Source organism: Musa acuminata, chromosome BXJ2-9, assembly GCF_036884655.1.
Source record: "Musa acuminata AAA Group cultivar baxijiao chromosome BXJ2-9, Cavendish_Baxijiao_AAA, whole genome shotgun sequence".
NCBI classification, from domain to species: domain Eukaryota; kingdom Viridiplantae; phylum Streptophyta; class Magnoliopsida; order Zingiberales; family Musaceae; genus Musa; species Musa acuminata.
Genome location: NC_088346.1, coordinates 45351395 through 45370107, shown reverse-complemented (window position 1 = coordinate 45370107; position 18713 = coordinate 45351395). Strand labels below are relative to the sequence as shown.

General features: G+C 40.8%; 5 protein-coding genes across 6 annotated transcripts; 3 read left to right on the top strand and 2 right to left on the bottom strand.

The window, feature by feature from the left end:
* Nucleotides 1-969: 969 nt before the first annotated feature.
* LOC103998889 (early nodulin-like protein 9) lies at nucleotides 970-3520 on the bottom strand. Of its 2 annotated transcripts, XM_065126766.1 has the most exons (3): nucleotides 3380-3520; nucleotides 1637-1753; nucleotides 970-1545 (listed from the first exon to the last, which is right to left on the bottom strand). In XM_065126766.1, exons 1-3 carry the CDS (start codon nucleotides 3444-3446, stop codon nucleotides 1157-1159), a joined length of 573 nt encoding a protein of 190 aa, XP_064982838.1. In that variant the 5' UTR covers nucleotides 3447-3520; the 3' UTR covers nucleotides 970-1156. The 2 variants fall into 2 exon arrangements, with proteins under 2 accessions (XP_064982838.1, XP_009418772.2); XM_009420497.3 differs by lacking the exon at nucleotides 3380-3520 and having other exon boundaries at nucleotides 1637-3373.
* Nucleotides 3521-4566: 1046 nt separating this feature from the next.
* Nucleotides 4567-6243, bottom strand: LOC135622081 (pentatricopeptide repeat-containing protein At1g62910-like). Its single transcript, XM_065123719.1, has one exon. The coding sequence runs from the start codon at nucleotides 6241-6243 to the stop codon at nucleotides 4567-4569; it is 1677 nt and encodes a 558-aa protein (XP_064979791.1).
* Nucleotides 6244-7361: 1118 nt separating this feature from the next.
* On the top strand, nucleotides 7362-8450 carry LOC135622080 (uncharacterized). The gene has a single exon (XM_065123718.1). It carries the CDS (start codon nucleotides 7362-7364, stop codon nucleotides 8448-8450), a length of 1089 nt encoding a protein of 362 aa, XP_064979790.1.
* Nucleotides 8451-11727: 3277 nt separating this feature from the next.
* On the top strand, nucleotides 11728-12816 carry LOC135622079 (F-box protein At4g00893-like). The gene has a single exon (XM_065123717.1). It carries the CDS (start codon nucleotides 11728-11730, stop codon nucleotides 12814-12816), a length of 1089 nt encoding a protein of 362 aa, XP_064979789.1.
* A 4910-nt stretch (nucleotides 12817-17726) lies between these two features.
* LOC135621870 (protein CHLORORESPIRATORY REDUCTION 41, chloroplastic-like) lies at nucleotides 17727-18632 on the top strand. The gene has a single exon (XM_065123477.1). It carries the CDS (start codon nucleotides 17840-17842, stop codon nucleotides 18506-18508), a length of 669 nt encoding a protein of 222 aa, XP_064979549.1. The 5' UTR covers nucleotides 17727-17839; the 3' UTR covers nucleotides 18509-18632.
* Nucleotides 18633-18713: the final 81 nt, after the last annotated feature.

Here is an 18713-nt window from a genome sequence, read left to right as displayed (position 1 = left end):
TGAATTATAACCATAAGAGAGAGAGAGAGAGAGAGAGAGAGAGAGAGATAATGGAAGTTGATCTGGAAGGAAAACATGAAGACTAATTAAATGGAGACATGCATCCACCTTGTTCACAAAGCCTCTACCCTAATTGACGGAAAGTTATCCATTGTTAGGTATTGGCATACACACATCAACCACGGGCACCACTGTGGCAATAGTAGATGACGGCTCACTGCAACATGTAAGAGAATATAGTAGCATGGCATTTCATCAAACAGATTGTTGAAGACATAGACTTCTGTGAGTACACTGCAGAATGTGTCTCGTTTGAAGCTAAAACCTCTGGTAACTTTTGGTGTGGTTTCTCTTCCACCCATCTGCTGCTGTTTCGTTCACGAAACCTCGCGTGGTGCACACGGATCCTGGTACATTTTCGACGCCACCACAGCTTCTGAGCTCTCATGGATTGCCCACGTTGAATGCTGTCGACCGCACTAATCTCATCTTGACTTAGATAGCACGCACTCAACTCTCTCGATCGTGCATGTACGAACAGTGTCATGTCTCGAGGATTGTTTTTTGACATGCAAAATCTACAGAAGTTGGCCGCAAGCACAACATTCAAGATTCTGCTCAAGATAATCTAATGCAAAGAAGATAGGGTGACGAAGGAGATAAGAAGATGGGAAAAAGAGAGTAAAGGAGAAGTATGACAAATCTGAAGAAGGAAACAGATAAGATGGAAGACTGAGAGAGACAAGGAATGGCTTCATTCACATCCTGCTTCGGAATCATGTGTTTATAGTCCTACCTTTTCATGTGCATACTATATATGTAATATCTTTATGTAGAAAGCATTTGAAGAAAATTTGGATTCCATCATTCCACCATTTTTGGAACAAAAACTCCGCCAGCCAATTCGATTTCATTCAGTCTTTTCAAAAGAAAGGATATAAGGCGAAAGCTTGCAAAAGGATTAAAAGATAAAAAGGCATGATTCATCAAGGAAGAATCTGCAGCATCAATTGATTTTTCATAAGATTTAGTTCCATAACTTTTGACACAAGCAACTCAAACAATATACATAGTTCCACAAACTTCCAATACATGCAACTCAAGCTCATAGATTGGTATCACACGATAGATCCTCACTTCGCACACAAAGACAACCTCAGAAAGCATATGACAAAGCTCCAAGCACAGCACCAATTGTGCTGACCATGCCAACCACCCTCGAAGATGCCCCATTTGGCGGCGGGGGCTGAGCAGTTGGTTCCTCCACCACCCATCCATAAGGTGGAGGTGAAGCAGAAGCAGGAAGGGGAGCAGGTGCTAAACTTGAACTGTTGCTCCTATCAGCCATGACGACCACCACTAGCTTCTCGTTCTTGTCACAGTTATCTTTCTTTCCACTGATGAAGTGGAAGTGGCCGGAGCGAGTGAAGGTGAACACAGTGTTGCCATCATTGAAGAAATCGACGAAAGATGATGTATTGCAGCTATTGTAAGCATCGGCATCGACCAACAGCACCGAGTCTTCATCAGGAAGATAGACAAACACTGAACCACAAAATTTTCAAATGGATCGCATTAGCATAGTGAATTGTGAATTCATGGAAGCAAGCAAGAATATATTGATTGAAGAGCTTACATAGGGAGTCACCGATTTTAAATCGATTCTTCTCAGCCCATTGGTTGTACGACATGGCATTGCTGTCAGGAACACTCCAACCATTTGAGCCTCCTACCTTAAACTGAGTTCCAGCAGCTATTGATATCAGCATGAAGAAGGACAGCAGAATTAAGCACACGTAGTTTGACATGGTGAAACTTTGTAGAAAGTTGCAGAAATAGGAAGTATGGAGGCTAAAATTATTTTGCGGGTGTTGTGGAAGAGGTATGCTGTGTGGTATTTGTAGGTCTCAACAAGGCCCTTGTGCCTTTAGAAGTCTGGCCTCAGGGGCAAAGCATATGGGACTTTATGTTCAATACAAGCCTGCTTTTTTATGTTGTTGAACATCTACTTTCTGCAAGGTACTCTCTCGAAGTTATACTTTGCTTCCCGCCATGAGAATATTCATGTCTTGCATGTAAGGTCACAACATTAAGCTCATTTGTGTCGTGGGCATGCTGAGATAGGCTTCTTCTATTGAGCTGATGATGCAATCATAGCCCAAAGGCTTTGAGAGCCACCATTTGACCATATGAAAAATAGAGTATATATCAGTAAAAATCCTCTGCCCACCCTCTTTATCCTCATCTAAATGAGAAGTACAGGCACTACCTCCATGATAAGGAGCATATTTCCAATTATGTTCAACTATAAATGAATGCAAGAAGGTGTTTTTTCTGCAATTATTAATAACAGAAGGAAGTTGTTTTGCAGTTAATTTATTGTAGAAGATTTTTTTATAATTAAATATTAATGGAAAATGATTTTTACGATTAACTGATAACACAAGTTATATATAGCAATTAGTAAATAACAGAAGATGTTTATATGATATTATTAACTTGAGCACATAGGTGTGTTTGGGTAGATAAATTTCTAAAATGAATGTTAATGACATGAGATAATTTGTAATCATGTTAAGAACATAAGTTGCGAGATATAATTGTCTTTACACTGTGATACCGCAACACAAACTGTAAAAAAAAAAAAATCTCTAAGCTTTCTAACATCTGTTAGGACTTCACCATGTCATATAATGCCAACAACATTGATGTTCATACTTAAGCACTAATACTAACATTGCTTATATGCCCTTGTTTTTTCTTGCATAAATCCCTCCACAACCTAACTGCAGATTCTTGTCATGACAATGCTTCAATGAGCACATTACTTGCTACTCAGGTGATGAGCTAAAAGTTTACTCAAACTCAATGAACCAATCCCCAGAGAATTTTGTAGCACTTCTTTCTGTTAGGCATATAGAACACAGTTTTGATATCATATTCGAATGATCAAAGTTTTAGCCAGTATAACTTTGTGAGTAATTCAACAAGATGCCATTTGTTTGGCATACTAGTTTCTTCTGCTTTGTGAAGGACAGACTCTGCCAAGGATATGCATCAACTTGCTATGACTAATGTCATGTTATCTCATTCCATGACTTCCAACAACTGTGTAAGGAAAATTTTATGAGGCACTTCCCAAGATGTGAAAACATTTTGGCCATGCAAACAATACATGTAAACGATGTCTGCAGTAAAATTCATCCCTGCTCAACAGGTATAGGTCACAGAAGCTTAGCTCATGCAGTAGATAGGCTATGTAAAGTTCTAAATTTTCTTAACAACAATGATAGATACTCCAGTAAATGAAGTAAAATACGCATATTTATTCTTAAGATTTGGTAGGAACTAATATTAATACAGGAGGAAATGAACTTACAACATAGGATGCTCCTGCCTAAACACAGTAGACCCTTGCAATTATTTACTACCTTCTTTTCAGCCATGAGAGTCCTGATGTAGAGAGTGAATCATAGTTTCAATCCTTTCCTCTAGATGCAGGTGACATTCTGTTCAGGACTTATCAAAATAATCAAATCTACTTAGATAACATGAATTGAGAGAAACTTGTAGAGCAGATCTCAAGCAAGTCTTGTAAAGGTTAAACAGAACACAAAAATCCTTGATCACTGCTTTAAGATATCATGTAGCATCCTTCTTAAATCATCCTTGGCTTCCTAAGATTGCATGTCTACAATATAATTACTGAGACTGCATAAAAGGTAACACCAAAGGTTCTACCCAAGTTCTCCGATTTGGCATTGCAGATTCTCAGTATCTTGAAGTTTCTTCACCCCATTGATTTAATCTAAAAGTGTTTTACAAGTTTCAGGACTGAGTTGCTGACCTCTGTCTCATCATCTTCAGCAAATAGACAGCCCAATCCGAGTGCCCTGACATACACAACCAATGTAGTAAACCTTTGTAGTCAACTTAATTTGAGTGACATCCTATTGAGGGCACATCTAGATGCTACTGACATCCTATTCAGGATTTATCAAAGTGATCAAAATCCTTTTTCTCACTCTCCTCCTTTTGACATCCCATGATCCAATATAGTAAATCACAGTCCCTGGAGTACATTGATTCGCCTATTATCAAAAATATGGGATGCGCTCTCTGTACAAACATGTTTCTGATAAGCAGGATTAAGAGTTCGCGCTTCAGCTGCAAATCAATTCACGGTGACCAGATCAGTCAAGTCTCCTCTGTGCTTGCCAAATCTTCCTACTTGCTTGATCCTGCACGTTTGCTTACCCCCACAAGAAAGGGTCAATTCCTCTCGCTTCACCCTTGTATTGTAGTGTCAGTGTCAATTCCTCTCTCGGAAACAGTACAACAAATGCATTTGTAGCCTAGAATCTTGATTTTTCGCCCTACTTGGATAACATGTATGGAGAGCAACTTGTAAAGCAGATAAGTTATTTGTAAAGATTAAACAGTGCAAAAAAAATAGCTCCTTGATCTAAGATATCATGTAGGGTCCTTAAATCGTCCTTGGCTTCCTAGGATTGCATGTCTTCAAAATAATTACTGTGTATACATGAAAGGTCACACCAGCAGGTTCTAACCAATTTCTTCCATTTGGCATTGCAGATTCTCAGTATTTTGAAGTTTCTTCGCCCCATTGATTTCATCTAAAAGTGCCTTACAAGTTTCAGGACTAAGTTGCTGTCCTCTTTGTTTCATCATTTCTAGCAAATAGACAGCCCGATCAGAGTGCCCTGATATACACAACCGACGTACTAAACCTTTATAGGCAACTGAATTTGGCTCAATGCCAATCTTTTCCACAGAGTCTAATAGCTGCTCCACAGCATCATAATTTTCTGTTTTGCATAGCCCCTCAATCAATACCGTATATGTGATGGCATCAGGTTTGAGATCATTCCTCTCCATATGGCTTACCATCTCTTGTGCAGCTTCAACTTTTCCATTCTCGCAGAAGCCATGGATCAAGGTGGTGCACATGATAACATCACACTTCAACCCATTTTCAGTAACCTCTCGGAAAAGTTTCACGGCTTCTTCCATCTTTCCAACTCGGCAAAATCCACCAATCAACATGTTGTAAGCAGCAACATCAGCCAGTCCATCAGATTCCATTAGACGGAAGAGTTTCATTGCCTCCTCCACTCTCCCTTTATGACATAAGCCATTGAGCAAAGTACCATAGATGTACTTGTCCGGGCCTAAACCATGTCCTTTCATCACATCCAAATATTTTAAAGCCTCTTCGACTTGCCCAGCTCTAATGAGCCCAGCCATGAGGGTTGTATACGTGGATTTAGTTGGCCTCAAACAATTAACCAACATCTGGTCGATCATTGCCACTGCATCTTTAAAAAACCAATTAGCACAAAGCCCATGAATTATAGCATTATATGTGAAAACATTTGGAAATACTCCCTTCTGCTGCATCTCAGAAAAAAGAGTTTTTGCTTCAGCCAGCCTCTTCTTTTTACACAATGCATTGACAAAACAGGTGTACGAGACAACATCTCCGAAAATTCCAGATTTACTCATCCTACCATAAAGAGCTTTTGCCACATCAATCTTGACCTCCTTACAGGATGCCAAAAGAACGCAATTAAGATTCACTATGCTAGGTTCCAATCCAAGTTGCAGCATTTCTCGAATCAAGTTCAAGCCTTTCTCTGAATCCGAGCGACCCCGTGTAACGAGCCCTATCAGCATCGAGTACGTGTAGCTGTTCGGCAGGATGCCTTCCTGCTTCATCTCATCGAGGACTGCAAAAGCATCTGAAACCCTGTGCTCGTCGCACAATCCCTTGATCAAAGTGTTGAAGGACACGACGTCGGGGGTGTACCCACGGGAGCGCAATTCACCGAGCAGCTGGTGGGCGACATCGAACTGGCGGGACTGGCAGCCACAATGGATGAGGATGTTGAAGGTGACAAGATCGGCGGCGTCGCGCGCCCAGGAGAGGGAGTCGAAGAGGGAGATGGCGGAGGCGAACTGGCCGGTCCGTGAGAGGGCGGAGAAGACCGGGTTGAGGGCAGCGGGGGAGGAGGGAGGGGGCCCGAGGTCGGCGGAGTTGCGGATGGCGGCGACGGCGGCGTCGGTGTCGCCGGATGAGAGGTGGAAGCGTACGAGGTCGGCGAGGGGGTCGGGCGGAGGAACGTCCCGCGGGCAGGGGGCGAGGGTTTGAAGCGGAGAAGAAAGCCGGGGAAGAGAAGCCCTAAAGCTGGAGAAAAGGATTCTACTCCGAGTTGGTAACATTGTTTTGGGCTACGCTGTCATCGACAAGCGGTCTCCGCTCAGGTTTAAACCAAAATCGATTGCCGAGAGGAAGACGACGGATTGTGGTGGGCTATCTTCTATCTTGAAGTAGACACCGCCGAACGGCTTGCGGCGCACTTGGAGACGAGGGTTTTGAGCAAAATGTGAGGGCATATGATGATCGATGAAGTCGGAGTCCGATCTGAACTCAAAGGCAACCCTAAGTTCGTGGATGCACAATGAGTCGTATGGACGGAGATATTATTATTATTATTATTAATTAATTAAAATATAACACAAAATCCAGTTTGTTTTTAACGGATATATTACAAATATCTAAAGATTATATTAGTTAATTAAATAGATATTTACAATAACAATGTTATATATAGCGGTCTTCTCAAATATTTTTATTTACTTAGAACTTATTGAATAAATATTTATAATTTTTTTATATTTACAAGATTTTGTCATGCAAACCTCTAATGCACTCTCTTACACGAAATGAAATATGAAATAAAGTGATACATGCATTTTTCATATTTAAGAAAATAAAATTTAATTATATCATAATATTGCTACAAAGTGAGCTCTCGTGATGATATAATAGAAAAATAGAGTACGAGAAGAACATCTCGATGAAGTGACGCTCTTCGACTTTTATTATAATAGTTATTCATATTGGTCTTAGACTCATACTATCGATGATAGGTTCTGAGTGATCATGGGTTTTCTATAGTTAAGAGTCCAACTCAAGTCGTTCTTCTTTTTGTTGATATCTTACGTGCTCTCATACAAATCCAATTAATCATTGGGATCGTGCAAACCATCGTGATGATACTCTTAAGTAAGGTCAAGTCGATTTTGCTAAATTAAATAGATAACCAATTTTAAACGTATCTCAAAAGCAAATCCAAATATGAATTAAAATAGACCATCGATTTATTTTTTTAAAGAATAAGTCTCTTTTTAATATTTGGTAATTTTTTTCTAATGTAAATTTGAGTATTATTAGATGATTGGTTTCCTTCCTAATTATGACACTTAATATTTTTATTTATTTTGCACGCTACTACTACCCTGAAACAAATTGAATTTTCTTAGGTACTCGAGGACGAATGGCTCCTCCACACAAAGATGAAGAAGAAAGATGGTCTCAACTTCAGATGAATGTGATGGAGATGATCCTAAAGCACCTAACTATAGCCGATCATATCCGTGTTGGCGTTGTCTGTAAATCTTGGTGGTCAACTACTTCAACCATCGACTTCCTCCCTGATTCCCGTGCTCCATGGTTGGTGGTCTCCCCCAGCAGTCCGGCTCTTCGAAGATGGAGCCTTTGCCCCGTCTCCAATGGACGACGAAGCTTAGGCATGGAGATGCCAGAGGAGTTTCAAAGCCAGTGGTGTTGCGGGTCGTCCAAAGGCTGGTTGACGTTCTCACACAATCCTCCAGAAGTTTTCCTTGGTTCTAAGGCTCGTCTCCTAAATCCAATCACGGGAGCTACACTCGATATTTCTCCATGCAGCCACCATATCGTTAAGAGCATCATATCGACATCTCCGCTTGCGACAGATTGTCTCTTCATAACGTTGGGTAATAGATTCTTAGAACCATACAAAAGTATGACTGTACATAATCTACGATCTCGTACGTTCAAGACATTGGAAATAGATGACGAGCCCGTGGACATAATGTTTCATCATGGAAGATTGTATGTTCTGACTGACTCGGCAAAAATCAAGGTCTACATGTTCAAACCCCGTCACAAGGCGTTGGTCATCCCCATTCCCTTCCTGAATGGAGGAGAGGGAGATCGCCATTCTAGCTCATTCCAGGGTAGGCTGGTGGGGTCCGATGGTGACGTCTTCGTCGTGTACTACAACACCGACCCGAGATCAGAGCTGCAACAGTTAAAGGTTTTCAAGGTCAGGAAGTGGGGACTATGGCTTCGCGCAGTGAAGGTGAATAGCTTGGGCGGTCGTACCTTGTTCATCGGCGACTTCTCGGAGGGGGTGTCGTTATCCAACATGAAATCATCGTTAGAGTCAGAGTTAATAAAGTCAGACTGTATATATTATCGAAGGAGTGTTAAAGATAACTTGAGGAGGTATTGCATGCAGACTGGGCGTACATTCCAAGTCGCGGGGTTGGAAGTGACAGATGATTTGCTTGGATGGTTTACTCCCATGTCACGGACCGATTGAGCTTGTGGTTGTAACTCCAACCGATGGCTCCTCCCATTCTTACTCCTTGCTCTACACCACCATCATCATCATCGTCATGTTAGCTCGCGTCGTCCTATCGCATGTAAAGTCTAAGATGCTTGTAATGAGTCATTAGTTGCTAGGATTAGTGCAGTATAATATAGTGTAAGGGTTCTTTGGGAACAAAAGGATCCATTAGATACTGAATTATTGCTTACGATTAGTCTTGCCTTTGCTGCTTCACTGGTTATGCTTGGAAAACAAGCCTCCCTTTCGTTGTGATAGAACGTTATGTTGTGAATAGAATGAAAATAATGCCAAATGCTGGATGAGGAGAAACGATAGATTTAAATGGATGCGATAAAAAGAAATTAAGCAGATTTGGCATAATCTGCAGTGGTGAAATTTCACGTATAATAGAGAAAAAAAGTATGGAAACATTTATTGTATTATAAACTTTCCTTCTAAGAGGATTATATGTATTATGCTCATATTGTTGAAAATTTTTATTAAGGAAACCTAAGATATACTAATCAACTCTTTTAACTCTTAATAATATAAGCCTATTCTTAATCCAATCTCAATCTTCATCAAACACCCAAGTATTTTCAATTTAAAGGAGAGGGGATGCATGTTTGGAGCACAAAAGCTGTACACTCAATGTTCGCATGTCTAAGTTTTATTATTTTTTTTCAAGAAAATAGAAAGGATTAATTACAAAGGTCTATAAAAATGATCTATGAAGGTCATAAAAAAAAAATGGAGAGTGAAATCTGAAGGAAAGTCTTCCTTCCAGAAAACTCAAAGTATCTTCTTGTCGCCCTTTGAGGCAGCCCAATGGATTGTTCTTTTGCATGCTCTGAAGCAATGAGTGCATTAAGACAATATTATATATAATGGATAATATTACTTAATTAAATCGGTGGTTACAAGAATAATATTATATATAATGGACTTCTCAAATATTTTTATTTAAAACTTATTGAATAAATATTTAATATCCAAAACGAATGAATATATATGAATAATTTTTCATTAAAACTTTTTGGGCTAATTACAAATTACCTCATATAGTTATCTTTTTAACATTCCAATCCCTATACTTTCAAAAGTTATATTGGGATCCCTATTTTTATGAAAGTAAAATATTTAACCTTATTTCTTCTCACGCCATCGACTCTTTTGATGAAAATATTATACGTACTTAGTGGTAAACTAAAATGAGGCACATGCGATATTTTTGTTAGCAAAGTCAACTGCTCAAGGAATAATAGAATTAAATATTTTCAGTATAACTTTTGAAAGTATAAAGATCGAAATACTTAATGTAACTAATTAAGCCCATACTCACTCTTTACGCTTTCTTATAGGAAGCACGATATAAGATAGAAGTATTTTTGCTCTCAAATTAAAGTAATACAAGGGATACGATAGATATATTTCTTTTATGTTTGAAAGAAAAATTTTCTCATTTATGTTTTGAGTGCTCAATAGCCTTTCCTCTTTTAAACACAAGAGTAATACAATAAGAGATCAGATTATATGAATTTTAATAAATCAAATTGATAACCAAACTTAGGAACTATTGAGATAATGCTATAGAAAAACTACAAATCCTCTCTGATTTCCATTACAATAGTTGATCTTGGACCAAAAGTCTCTATCTTCACTCAACAATGGCATCTGGATGGATTGATCCTAGACCATACTACCAATGATGTCTTGAGTGACCATGGGTTTCCTTTCCAATCGAGGGTCCAAGTCATTCTTCATGTTGAAGTATTGTTTGGTCTCGTACAACAAGTCTAAGTCCTAATTGGGATGACGCAAATCATCATCCCTTTTCTCTCACAATTAATGCATCTAACAGTAACACAAAACCTAATTATTTATTAAGCACATGAATATCTCAACTATGTCATGAAGTTTGATAATAAACCTAGACAAATAGTTAGTTATTTTTTATTCTTTTGTGTTGATCCATGCATTCATCAGTGGCCTAAGCTTGTTATGATTCCTCTGGTCGATAGCCAAGAAGCTCAACCAAAGCTCCTCTATTAGTTAAAAAGAATGATAATACTAACAAGTGACATAAGAATGGATAACTTTCTTAAACTTTAGCTTATGCCATCTCATGAATCTAAGTCATCTGGATGGGGTGTTGATTCTATTGAGTATATTGTCATGTTCAACACACAAATGACCCTATACGATGCTCACAATGCTCTCATCTGGTGACCTTTTTTAGTAACCAATGCAAGAACAAGTCTAAAACAATCCTGAAACATCAAGGTTATGAGGTTAGGTATATTACTTTAAGCAATGCTAGGTCGAGATTTATTATACGCTCAAGTCAAAGATCCAAGTCATATTCTTTCAAGAGAAGCATCACCCTAGTAGGTTGGGATCCGCCATTTTTGTATCTGAAATGAATAAACCCAACACCTCTCCTTTTACAAATAAATCTTTTTACCACCATACTATACCTCCATATATATATTAAAGCATCAAACATAAATATATCATATATTAGTTTAAAAGAATGATAACACTAACAAGTGGCACAAGGATGGACAACTTTCCTAAACTTTAGCTTATGCCATCTCAAGAATCTAAGTCATTTGGATGGGGTGTTAATTATATTGAGTTTAGGACAACTTTCCTAAACCCAAGTCCTCTCCTTTTATGAATGAATCTTTTTACCACCATACTATACCTCCATATATATATATTAAAGCATCAAACATAAATATATCATAGGCTTATCTACCACTACCTCACTAAGTCTAGCAACACCCTACTTCCTCATACCTGATCAGCCCAAGTCAGGCATGCAAAAAAGAATCAAAATTAGTATTGATATTAAAATATTCCCAAACCCAAAGATATACTGACATTTGCTCTCAAACTGAAGTGATATAGGTATTTTTCGCTCTTGGTAAGATTTCTCCCTCATTTAAGTTCCAAATTCTTAATGACCTTTCCTCTTCTACACGAAATAATATTCGTAAGCAATTTATTGTTAAATGAATGACCAAATTTAACCATATCTCAAAACCAAATCCAAATAGGAATTAAAATCGACCATCAATTTATTGTTTAGAATAAGTCTCTTTTTTTTATATTTGATAATTTTGTTCTAATGTAAATTTGATGATTTTTAGAATAAATCCAAATGTAGATGATTGGTTTCTTTCCTAATTATGACGCTTAAATCTTTTTATTTACACGTCTCGTTTGTTGAAACAAATTGAATTTTCTTAGATGCTAAGTACGAATGGCTCCTCCACACAAAGGTGAAGAAGAAAGATGGTCTCAGCTTCATACGGATGTGATGAAGTTGATCCTCAAGCACCTAACTATAGTCGATCATATTCGTATCGGCGCTGTCTGTAAATCTTGGTTGTCAACCACTTCAACCATCAACTTCCTCTTTGATTCTCGTGCTCCATGGTTGGTGGTCTCCCCCGGCCATCCGGCTCCCCGGAGATGGAGCCTTTGCACCATCTCCAATGGACGACGAAGCTTGTGCCTGGAGATCCCCGAGGAGTTTCGAAGCCAGTGGTGTTGCGGGTCATCCAAAGGCTGGTTGACGTTCTCATACAATCCTCCAGAGGTTCTCTTTGGTTCTAAGGCGCGTCTCCTAAACCCAATCACGGGAGATACAGTCGATGTTTCTCCATGCGTCCACCGTCTCGTTAAGTGCATCATATCGACATCTCCGCTTGCGACAGATTGTCTGTTCATAACGTTGGGTAGCGAATTCTTCGACTCATACAGAAGTGTGAGTGTGCATAAACCAGGGAATCATACGTTTGAGAGATTGGAAATAGATGACCCCATGGACATCATGTTTCATCGTGGAAGATTATATGTTCTAACCGACTCGGCAGAACTCATTGTCTACATGTTCGAACCCTGTCGTAACGCGTCGGTCATCTCCGTTCCCTCCCTGTTTAGAAAGGGAGATCATTATCCCGGCCCATTCCAAGGTAGGTTGGTGGGGTCCGATGGTGACATCTTCATCGTGTACTACAACACCGACCCGAGATCAGAGCTGCAACAGTTAAGGGTTTTCAAGGTGTGGGAGGGCAGACTATGGCGTCAGGTGGTGGAGGTGAATAGCTTGGGCGGTCGCACCTTCTTCATCGGTGGCTTCTCGGAGGGGGTGTCGGTGTCCAACATGGAATCATCGGTAGAGTCAGAGTTAATAAAGTCAGACTGTGTTTACTATCGAAGGCGTGTTAAAGATAACCTGTGGAGGTATTGCATGCAGACTGGGCGTACATTCCAAGTTGCAGGGTTGGAAGTGGCAGGTGATTTGCTTGGATGGTTCACTCCCAAGTCGAGGACCGATCGAGCTTGATGGTTGTAACTCCAACCGATGGCTCCTCCCATTCTTACTCCTTGCTCTACACCACCACCATCATCATCATCGTCATGTAAGCTTGCGTCGTCCTATCGCATGTAAAGTCTAAGATGCTTGTAATGAGTCATCATTGGTTGCTTGGATTAGTGCCGTATAATATAGTGTAAGGGTTCTTTGGGAACAAAAGGATCCATTAGATACTGAATTGTTGCTTACGATTAGTCTTGCCTTTGCTGCTTCACTGGTTATGCTTGGAAAACAAGCCTCCCTTTCGTTGTGATAGAACGTTATGTTGTGAATAGAATGAAAATAATGCCAAATGCTGGATGAGGAGAAACGATAGATTTAAATGGATACGATAAAGAGAAATGAAGCGGATTTGGAATAATCTGCATGCTGAAATTTCACGTATAATAGAGAAAAAAGCATGGAAACATTTATTGCATTATAAATTTGCCTTCTAAGAGGATTATATGTATTATTATGCTCATATTGTTGAAAATTTTAATTAAAGAAACCTAATATTTACTCATCAACTCTTTTAATTCTTAATAATACAAGCCTATTCTTAATCCTATCTCAATCTTCATCTCACACCCAAGTATTTTCAATTTAAAGGAGAGAGGATGCACAAAAGTTATACACTCAATGTTCACGTCTAAGATGTTTTTTTTTTCCTCCAAAAAAGTAGAAAGGTTTAATTACAAAGGATAAAGTCTATAAAAATGACCTATGAAGGTCATCAACCAAAATGGAGAGTGAAATCTGAAGGAAAGTCTTCCTTCCAAAGAAACCCAAAGATTCCGTTGAGGCAGCCCAATGTTCTGTTGCATTGTATTTTGATGACGAATGACGAAATCACTTGATATATATTTATGATTTAATCTATGTTTTGAGTGACACATGATGCTTTGATCAGGATGAGATAATTAAAGTAGAAAAAATCATGTTGTACCCGAGGAATATGTCAGAAGATTGGACGTCGGGCCAGTGGATCGATCGGCGTATCGACAGAAGGCTTCAACCCATGGACTCGAGCATCGGGTCAAGAAGAGCGGGTATTGCGCCAAGGATATCGGAGTTGCAGAGTCAACTGACCGATTGGACAATAGCTGTAGGAGACGACGATGCGTCGAAAATCGAACGAAGCGTCGAGGGACCAATGACATGCCGGACAACTTAGTTAATTGCTTAGGATTAATTGTCTCGATCGAAGTTTTATTTTATATGTGCAGGATTAACTATGATGGAAATAAGACATGCAGTAGGAGTTGCGCCGGAGTCAAGACTATGATCATGTTGGGAGTTTAAGAGTTCGACGAAAGTCCGGACGGTCGTTGGAGGTTCTACGGGAACAAATCCGAGAAGTCCAGAAGCTTGTCAAAGAAGCTCGTCGGAACTCGCCAAGTGGTTCGTCGCAAGTCCAGGAGTTTGCCGGAAGTCCGCTGGAGCATCGGCGAAGGTTCGTCGGATGTTCGCTGGAAGTTCGCCGGAAGAAGCGATTGACACACCGAAGCAAGTTGCAGTAAATATCTTAAGAAATATTGTAGTTAGCACGATGATTAAATTAGAAATGGGAGGTGATCCCATTAACTTAATCTTGGGGCAATTGAGCCCTTGACATACCCAAATTGGGCCGAATGGATCAGCCCATTCGAACCCATATTTCTTGGCCAACGGTGGAACCGCCTAGGGCTCGGTCTCCGAGTTAGGCTGGGTGGTGCAACCACCCTTGATAGGCGGTGGAACCGCTTGAGCTCGGTCTCCGAGCTCTGCTAAGCGGTGCAACCGCCCTAGTCAGGCGGTGGCACTGCTTGGGCTCAGTCTCCGAGCAAGACTGGGCGGTGCAACCGCCCCTGTCAGGCGATGGCATCGCCTAGAGGCTCAGTCTCCGAACTCTGCCGAGCGATGCAACCGCCTCTAATAGGAGGTGGCATCGCCCAGAGGCTTAGTCTCCGAGCTCTGCCAAGCGGTGCAACCGCCTCTAATAGGAGGTGGCATCGCCCAGAGGCTTAGTCTCCGAGCTCTGCCAAGCGGTGCAACCGCCCCAGTCAAGCAGTGCAATCGCCAAACCCCGAAATTCCGGGAGGTGATAATTTTGAGCTCAAAATTCAAACTGGTTTGGGGCTATAAATACCCCACCCTTTCAGCAATGAAAGGGCAACAAAAAAAGAAATCAAAAGCTTGATCTTACTCTATGATTTTAAAGCTCAAAAATGTTCTAAAGGCTAGAAATTCGGTAAGGATTGTCTCCTAAACCCGTCAAAATGAGTGAAACTATAAAAGGGTGGTTGACCTTCGCCTATTGAAGGAAAGCCTTTAGTGGACGTCGGTGACCTCATCGGAGGAGGAAACCGAAAGTAGATGTAGGTTACATTTGACCGAACCACTCTAAAATCTGGTTTACATTTCCTTTGTACTATTTATCTTAATTGCAAACTGTCTTCCTTACTTTACTTCAAATATATTTCTGTAAGCTTTTAAAGTTATTATCCGCACGAAACGACTTTTACGTCGAAATCGAATTTCAACGTACGAATACAATTTTAATCGTCGAAAGTTTTTCGCTGCACTAATTCACCCCCCCCCCCCCCTCTTAGTGCTCTTGATCCTAATAGAGTCTTGTCATGATGTATTCTTTTCAATATCAGGGAGTCGATCTACCATATGATTGATGCGAAGCCCTTTATCAAGCATGGAAGAGGCCCTTTTTGATTGCCAATGCTTTACATCGGAGAGCAGAAAGCTCCAAGAGCCCTTTGTAGCCCGCAAATCCACAAGTTCCATCACTATCTCTATAATAAATCCCAACCTGCCAACCTGCATGAAAGAGGAGCCATCAGTATTTAATTTAATAAAGTCAAATGGGGTTTGATCCATTTTAAGTCAATCCATTTGTTTGTGTTGTTTCCCATAATTGTGAATTGACTAGTGTAAAAGCTAGTTTCAACTGAGGCCTCAGCCCAAACATCCTTACCCCACATCTAAGCTTTCCGACAGTGTGTTTGGATTTTGCGTCTCTTCCCATCTTCATATTATTCTTTGTTCCATTCTAAAACCAGCATAAAGCCCAATGCCTTTCACCTGCATTGGCAGAAAAACATCTGCATTTATCAACCTGCAACATCGAAATAACAAACATACCTTAAAAGCATTTGAAAGAAATGTTCGCAGTAGATATTATAGTGTCAAATCTGAGTCATTTTTCCTGAATGGAAACCAATGTCATGATGGATTTTAGATGTGGTCTCTCCAACGTGGCCGCGTTCATCAGATTATAGCCGGTCCATCATCTTCTATGATGGCAAGTGGTTATCTCAAATCCTTGAGGCAAATAGATGACCAAGTGGAGGAGATCAAGTAGAAGAGGACCTAACATGCAGGATGATTCTGACCTCACCAAACAATACAAGTTGGAGACACTCCTTGAGGACATCAATAATGGCATAGGCTAAGGTAGACCTTTCTAATATTTAAGCATATTGTGAATCAGTTCATATAGATTTCATGTTTGAATTCTCATTTAACCTTTAAAGAAAAATAGAGTTTATCCTATTGTTTTATCTATTATACTTTCTTATTTGAAAGATATCAAACTCTACCTTGCCTGGTGGTATTCATTTTCTTTGCAAGCTGCTATTGGGATGAACTAATAAGTGGTGTTTGACACCTAATATGTATGCTTTTAACTCTGAATTTTCATTGCTCCTACTCTATCACCTTACCGCTACAGACTGCACTGATCATGTTTGATAGTTTCTTTGTAACTTGAAGTCTCTAAATTACATTATTCTTATGCACCTTCAGTCCTCGGTCCTCAGCTGCATTATCATGTTCGATTATTTCTCTGTAACCACTACAGTAAGAGTTAACTAAGGACCATAGGTGCACAAGAAAAATGCAATATCTGGTTTCAGAAATTTCAGACAACAGTTTCTTTTTAAAGCTCCTTGTAAGACAGCAACTTTCAGTTGTTGGTGATTGGTTCAAGGAATATGGATATCTTGGCCTGAGAATTACACAGTAGAAATTGTGGCAATATCTGAATGCGGATTCTCTTGCAAGAACTGCAATAAGTTTAAACATCAGAAGGAAATCACAAATACAGTAATTTCAGAAAACCACACAGATTCTAGGAGGAATAGAAACCTAATAATTGGAGTTCAATGACACATTTCCGATGTGCGTAAGAAGTTGTCTTGATTAAGACATTTTGTGCACTCAAAAGATCTAAGGTTTGTATCCTACTCTAAGTTTGCATGTTATGTAATGTGTGAAAGAGTAAAATAAGAAAAAAACATGAGAGAATTTTACCATGGGCATATTTTGGTATTATAGAAAACATATAATGTTTCGATTTAGTTCCTTATTGAAAAGTAAAAAAGACCTGAATTTATAAGAATTAGATGTGCTTAACATAAGTTTAAGCATTTGGGCAGATGGTATAGACTTCATGAGAATGCTTAAGATAAACTTACCACATTCAATGTACGACACCCAAATACTTCGTGTATCGTTCACCCGAATACTTCGTGCCAAAGTTAATCATCCAAAACCAGCTCCTTCACCTGCCAATTAAAATGAAATATCATTAGAATATTGACATACCCAGCTCAAAAATGTGCAATGGCTGCTCCTTGCAGCCCATTAACCACACAGAAAACAAGTAATGGATCCTGCAATCATCTGATATACTTAAAAGGAACGATTTCAATTTCAAAATAAATAACAGTCCAACTTATTGCAACATCAAAAGAGTTGGTAAAAAGGAAGGATTTCATCTTCCTAGTTTTTCATGCTTGATTTGTTGAGGATGGAAGGGCCATTCCAATGGCATCGCCTTGGTCCACACAAAGAAGGTATGTCTATGCTACAATAACCCTTTCCTTATCTCCACCTGTATCGCAAAGCGCTTCTACCAAATGGTGCCTCGTCCGCCTTCCATCTTCACTCACAAATAACCCTCTCCTCATCTCCATTTCCTATTGCAAGGCGTTTCTCTCACCCTTCTTTCCGCCAAATGGCCTCCTCCGCCTTCCACCTCTTCCCGCCACCAAACTCCCGCCTTCCTCAACCCCACCCTTCCCGCCAAAAGCTTCCCGCTACCCCATTCCGCGGCCCCCGCTGCACCTCCTCCTCCCCTTCCATTGGAAACCCTGACCCTGCCTCGGACTCGAATCCTACCCTTGAAGCTAACCAATCGGAGGAATTGCCGGACCTCCCGCCGGCGGCCATCACTACCTCCTTCGAGATCGAGAAGCGGTGGAAGTCGGCGATCCTCCGCGAACCCGGGCGGCGGTCCGGTCTGCAGAGACCGGAGCCGCCCAACTTCGAGATCGGGTGGAAGCGGACCAAGGAGATCAAGATCGAGAAGCCCAAGGGGTGGGTGATCGCGGACTTCCTGGAGAAGCTGGAGGGGCTGATGGCGCGTGGGCGGTTCGGGACCGCGGAGCTGCTGGCGAAGACCGGGGAGATCGTGGCGGAGCGGGCGCGGGAGGAGGCGGAGGTGCTGCAGGCCGGCGGCGAGGTGGAGGAGCGGATGGTCACGGAGCTGCACCGCGTGCTGCGCCTCATGGAGATGGACCTGGCCATGGTGCGGGCCGCCGTCAAGGAGGAGACGCTCGCGGAGCGGATCGAGCAGGCCCGCGCCCGGTGCCGCCAGGCCATCCTGGTGGCCCTCTCCTTTTGAAACAGAATGAGGTTGAGATCAGCATTACCCAAGCGCGCAAACTGTTTGTTCAAATGCTCGAAAGGGAGTGAGCTCGCTGTATTGTCGTGATGGAACATATAATCAATCACTTGATCACGTGCAAGCAGAGTTCTTTGTTCTCCTCACAAGAATGCAGCAGTCAGCCATAATAGCTCTACCAAGCAGAGTTCACAACTATAAACAA